This window comes from Lolium rigidum, chromosome 3, assembly GCF_022539505.1.
Source record: "Lolium rigidum isolate FL_2022 chromosome 3, APGP_CSIRO_Lrig_0.1, whole genome shotgun sequence".
NCBI classification, from domain to species: domain Eukaryota; kingdom Viridiplantae; phylum Streptophyta; class Magnoliopsida; order Poales; family Poaceae; genus Lolium; species Lolium rigidum.
Genome location: NC_061510.1, coordinates 169,283,692 through 169,289,185, shown reverse-complemented (window position 1 = coordinate 169,289,185; position 5,494 = coordinate 169,283,692). Strand labels below are relative to the sequence as shown.

The window sequence follows — 5,494 nt, the reverse complement described above, 5'->3', positions numbered from 1 at the left end:
ACATGTCTCGAGTTCCATATTCTAGTGCTTGTTGGTTCCTTGATGTATGCCATGGTTTGTTCTCGTCTCGATTTATCATATGCTATGAGTTTGGTCGGTCGATACCTTGCCGATCCTGGTAAAGAACATTGGAGAGTCTGTTCGGTGGATTTTCGAGTACCTTCGTGGCACATCCAAACCTTGCTTGAAGTTTGGCAAGACCGGTGAGAGACTCGTAGGCTATGTGGATTCAGATTAGGTTATGCGTTCATTGTTGGTGGATGTGTTGTGAGTTGGAAGGCAACGTTACAACCTGTTGTTGCCCAATCTACGACCGAAACAGAATATATAGCAATTAATGGAGCTTGCAAAGAGTTTGTTTGGTTGAAAGGTTTGTATGCTTGAGCTTTGTGGAGATGATTCTTGCATTAACTTGTTTTCTCGACAGTCAAAGTGCAATATACCTTACTAAAGATCAAATGTTCCATGAGAGGACAAAGCACATTGATATCAAGTACCATTATATTCGCGACATTGTTGCTCAAGGTAAATCGAAGGTATGCAAGATAAGTACTCATGATAATCCTAGCCGATATGATGACAAAGCCAGTTCTCGTTTCCAAGTTTGAGCTTTGCTCGAGCTTGGTTGGTATAACTGTTTAGCCCAAGTGGCTGTTGGCGCCAGCAAGTGTTTTTCCCTTTGTTGTTTCAGGAGATTGTTGAAGTTCATGCTACAAGATGGAATTTGTCTCAAGGTGGAGTTTGCTGTATTGTGATCCAAATTCATATACTAAAGGGAGGCTAACTTCTGACGAGCGGAGCGAGGCCCGTCGCCGGAGGCTTGGGCCGAAGCGTTGGCACCACCTATATATACATCTTGTAAGCCGCCGGCTAGGGTTTATCAGATTATAAGATAACCCACGGCGTTTGTAAACACCTCCCGATATAGTGAAGTTTTGCTGGCTGGCGCCCGTGGTATTTTCCCCTTCTGTGTTGGAAGGGGTTTTCCACGTTAAATCTTGTGTCCCCTGCGTGTGTTCTTGTTTCGTTATTCGTTATTTGCTTGTCGCTTTTATAACAGATACTAGCTAGCCGACTTAGTACTAATGGTAGACAACTTAGACAAAGTGATAGGCAAGTTCATTATTTTTCTGTGTTTTGTCGCTAACTTAGTTTTCGAGATACTCAAAACAGTTGGCAACCTCATAGTACTAAGACAAGCAACTTTGTACTACTAGTATCGTTTGCAACTTGGTTTTCGATGTACCCAACTTAGTAGCAACGATATGCAACTACATAACAATTGGTGCGCAACTTAGATGTCGCAGTAGGCAAATTTACGATAATGGTGCACAACTTCACAACAATGGTGGTAGCGGACTTAGTACTAATGGTATGCAACTTAGCCACAAAGATAGACAAGTTAACCTAAGTGGTGTGCAACTTCACTATTATGGTGCTAGCAACCTTAATAGTAGTGATAGGCAACTTAGACATGGTGCTACCCGACTTAGTACTAGTGGTAGACAACTTAGGCATAATGATGTGAAGCAAAACAATTTACTATCGGCAAATGCAACCTATCATCTCCAACATGCAACTTTGCTTGATCTAGCTACAACCTAGTTGGTAAATGGATGCAACTTAATAAAAAGAAACAACTTGCTACAATTGGTTTTTAATTGCAACCATAACCCTACTAAGTTGCATTTGAGGTATACAACTTCACAAATGGGGTATGCAACTTAGCACTAGGAGTATACAACTTAGCATTAGGCGTATACAACTTAACAATAATAGGTATGCAACTTAAGACGTGTGTAGCAACAAATTGTTCTCACTTGCAATTGATGGTTTTTTTTTGTTGCAACCATAACCCGACTGAGTTGGATTTCGTGCATGCTATAGTTGCTCCACCCTCTAAAAGTAAGTTGTTGTCACTCTGGTGTAGGGTATGCAACTTCGCACTAGTGGGCATACAACTTAGCAATTGTGTGTATTCAACTTAGGCAATTGTGGGTATGCAACTTAAGAGGTGTGTAGCAACAAATTGTTCTCACTTGCAGTTGATGGTGTTTTTTTTATTGCAACCATAACCCCACTGAGTTGCATTTCGTGCATGCTATAGTTGCTCCACCCTCTAAAAGTAAGTTGTTGTCACTCTGGTGTAGGGTATGCAACTTAGCACTAGTGGGTGGGTATACAACTTAGCAATTGTGTGTATTCAACTTAGCAGATGTGTGAATCCACCACACAAGGTGCAACACGAGTTACAAGAAGCTGAAGTGAATATCTCTTTGAGACCACCGGTGCTCAACCCTCCGTGTAGCCAGGCCGAATAGTGGCGGGTCGGAGCTTTAATACCGTTTCTAAGCAATTTGATTCATGGGATAGAATCAACAAATCAAGTTATATTATTGTACATGAAAAAGGAAAAAAATCCTCCCAACTCAAAGCCAAACCTCTGAATCTTTTCTAATCCAAGATGTTGTTGAACTGCAGCAAGTCTAGGCCAACCAACAAGGAAGCACTTTACCTGAATATACTGAATAATTGGCATCAGGGAGTAGCCACGCGTCTCACATGTACCACAGTACAACCTTTTCTCTGGAGAACAAAATACACAAGCAGCTGTATAGTATATTGGAGATTTTGATACAAAAAGACTGCAGTTCCAATGGTCCCCAGACGTTGTTGATGATAAAGCAACTTATCACATGCGCGAACCAACAAACTATTGTATGCCCCAACTTAGAAAAAAATAATACTTGGATGAACTTGAACCGATAATAAAGCAACTTAGCAACTTAATGAAACGAGATAAGCAACTTAGGAGAAAGCGTAATGCAACTTAACTGAAGTGGCTAATCAACTTAATGAAACGGGGTAAGCAACTTAAGAGAAAGTGGGAAGCAACTAAGTGACTAATCAACTTAATGAAAATGGGATAGAAGGAAGAGAACACTCAGATGGACCGATAATAAAGTAACTTAACACATGTGCGAACCAACAAACTATAGTATGCCGCAACATAGAAAAAAAAAGAACACTTGGATGAACTGATAATAAAGAAACTTAGCAACTTAATAAAACGTGATAAGTAACTTAGGAGAAAGCATAAAGCAACTTAACTAAAGTGGCTAATCAACTTAATGAAACGAGATAAGCAAGAAAGTGGGAAGCAACTTAAACTTAAGTAGCTAATCAACTTAATGAAAATGGGATAAGCACTTGGATGAACCGATAATAAAGGAACTTAGCACATGTGCGAACAAACAAATTATTGTATGCCGCAACTTAGAAGAAAGAGAAAACTTGGATGAAACAATAATAAAGCAACTTAGCACATGTGCGAACAAACAAATTATTGTATGCCGCAACTTAGAAGAAAGAGAATACTTGGATGAAACGATAATAAAGCAACTTAGCAACTTAATGAAACGATATAAGCAACTCAAGAGAAAGCGTAAAGCAACTTAAACTATAGTGGCTAATCAACTTAATAAGGATGCTCTGCAGCGGCTTGTTGTCTGTGGTCCGCCAACCTTCTTCTTCCTGCACCTAAACCAAAAGGCCATGCATTGAGTCTGGTGAGTGCCTACAACCGTGCACGAGGACACAAGTGGTTCTGGCCGCATCCGGAACAGGCAATGGTGCATTTCTTCCTGCAAAAATAGACCACACATTACTTCTATGTTCCATACAAACAAATGATAAATCCCTAATATACACTAGATTAGAAGGTTCTCTTTGCAGTTAATCATCATGACATGTACACAGACATGAGGTATCCATACTGCCCCAATTGACATCTTTATCAATTGCCAACTTACTGTAGAAAATTAAATGTGATTAAGTTTTTTGTGTGAACAAACCCAACAACTGGGTGAACTGATTTTGTTGAAGTGTTGGTTGAAACAAACAGTTCCAACTAGGAAAATAAGGGACTTAATCTACATAACTGTACAAACGAACGAGAGTTTATACTGAATGACTTTCTAATGAAACAAGTGTTTAGTTGGGAAAATACTTCATGGTCCGGACGATCTACAAAGCTATTAACTGTCTGCATCCCTTCTAACAAGGATGGCTGGGAACGATCACTTCCAGATGGAAGCAACTTATAGAGCACAAAGAGCCCAAGAGTACATATAGCTTGTAACTTCATGGAATCACCTTGGACCGTGAAGAAGAGCAACATTGCAGCAGGGAAAAAGATACCACAAAACTGCATGAGGCATAACACCATATCCATCAGCTTCCCATTCATTGCCTGCAGGAAATCATCTAACTCACGATGCGAACAGGAATTTGTACTTGCCCACAAGTTCACGGTAGCCAAAATATATTGCACAGCCTAGGACCACAAGCGGAGCACACAACGAGATCCTAGTGTTCGATTCAGATTTTGGGACAGGATCGGGCATACCTTGAGGACGGACGACGCCTCTGGAAACAGTCGCGGGGCCTCTATGGTTTGGCGGAAGCGCGGCCATCGAAGGAGTCGAAGGGTGCAGAGCCGTAGTCGCTCCGACCGTCAGGACCACGCATCTGCGTCCCCATCCCTTGGGTCGCTCGGACCCTTGCCCTCCATGGTGGCGACCGGGGACGGCAAGGAGTTGGCCGTCGATGGGCTTGATTGATGCCGCGACGCGAACGAGCAGCGGCGGCTGGTGCATCGTCCGGTGAGCCTTTCCGCCATCTTCAACGGGTTGCCGGAAGGCGAGCAGCACGGATGCGGAAATGGAGGCGCGAGGAAGCGGCGTCGGGGAAGAAATAGGGTCGGTGGGGCTGCGCCAGTGAGGTGGGTTTCGAGGGGGCGTTGAGATGCGGGCTGCCGGGAGGGTCGCCTGGTCGCGCAGGTTGTCGCCGGTGCGGGGGAGGTGGAGATGTGCGGCGGCGGCGTGCAGCGGGGATCGGAAATGTGGGGAATCTCTCCTAGGTGGGGCCGCCAGGTGAGGTTGTCGGAACGCCGCGCCCGGTAGGGCCGTGATCGAGTGCATCGGACGGATCAGAAGCGAGGGCTCGGACGAGTAAACTAGCCTCCGAGCGCTTTTTAGCATTTGGGTATTAGTAAACAGTATAACTTGCCTACCTAGGAGCCACCACAGCGATTTGACACTCTCAACCCTTAGATCATGTTGTTGGACGTCTCAGATCTTCTCCTGGTCTTACCGAGCGTCGCTTACACAGATTTACTCCGTCATCCCGCGAGTCCCGGTTGGCCCAACATAAACGGGCTGCTACTCAGAAAATCAGTCTAGCTTGCCTGTGGTTCACCGGGCCTTATTCGATGGTATGTCGTTTAGACGGCCCGTTTATAACTTCTTTGCTAAGCGGCCCGTCAAGTTACAACACGATTCGTCTGCAGGTCATGACGGCGGATCGTGGTGATACAGAGCGGAAGGGGCGAAGTGAATCGACAATGCTTCATCTTCCTTGCGACGGCGATCTTGCGCCCCACTGTTCCCTATGTCGGCCTTGGAAATAACCTAACCCTGAAATAGGAAGCGAC

The 5,494-nt window shown here is 44.1% G+C and overlaps 1 protein-coding gene across 1 annotated transcript; it reads right to left on the bottom strand.

The window, feature by feature from the left end:
- Positions 1–3,215: 3,215 nt before the first annotated feature.
- On the bottom strand, positions 3,216–4,982 carry LOC124695803. The gene is made up of 3 exons (XM_047228617.1): positions 4,409–4,982; positions 4,156–4,252; positions 3,216–3,644 (listed from the first exon to the last, which is right to left on the bottom strand). The coding sequence occupies exons 1-3, from the start codon at positions 4,980–4,982 to the stop codon at positions 3,578–3,580; spliced, it is 738 nt and encodes a 245-aa protein (XP_047084573.1). The 3' UTR covers positions 3,216–3,577.
- Between the last annotated feature and the right edge of the window lie 512 nt (positions 4,983–5,494).

What these genes read in the sequence shown, in the direction of transcription:
- LOC124695803 (XM_047228617.1), bottom strand. Translation starts at nt 4,982, where the DNA reads ATGCACTCGATCACGGCCCTACCGGGCGCGGCGTTCCGACAACCTCAC. An exon ending in AGGCGTCGTCCGTCCTCAAG is followed by an intron (nt 4,253 to 4,408) that starts GTATGCCCGATC and finishes GATTTCCTGCAG; the next exon opens with GCAATGAATGGGAAGCTGAT. An exon ending in GCTCTTCTTCACGGTCCAAG is followed by an intron (nt 3,645 to 4,155) that starts GTGATTCCATGA and finishes CTATTTTTGCAG; the next exon opens with GAAGAAATGCACCATTGCCT.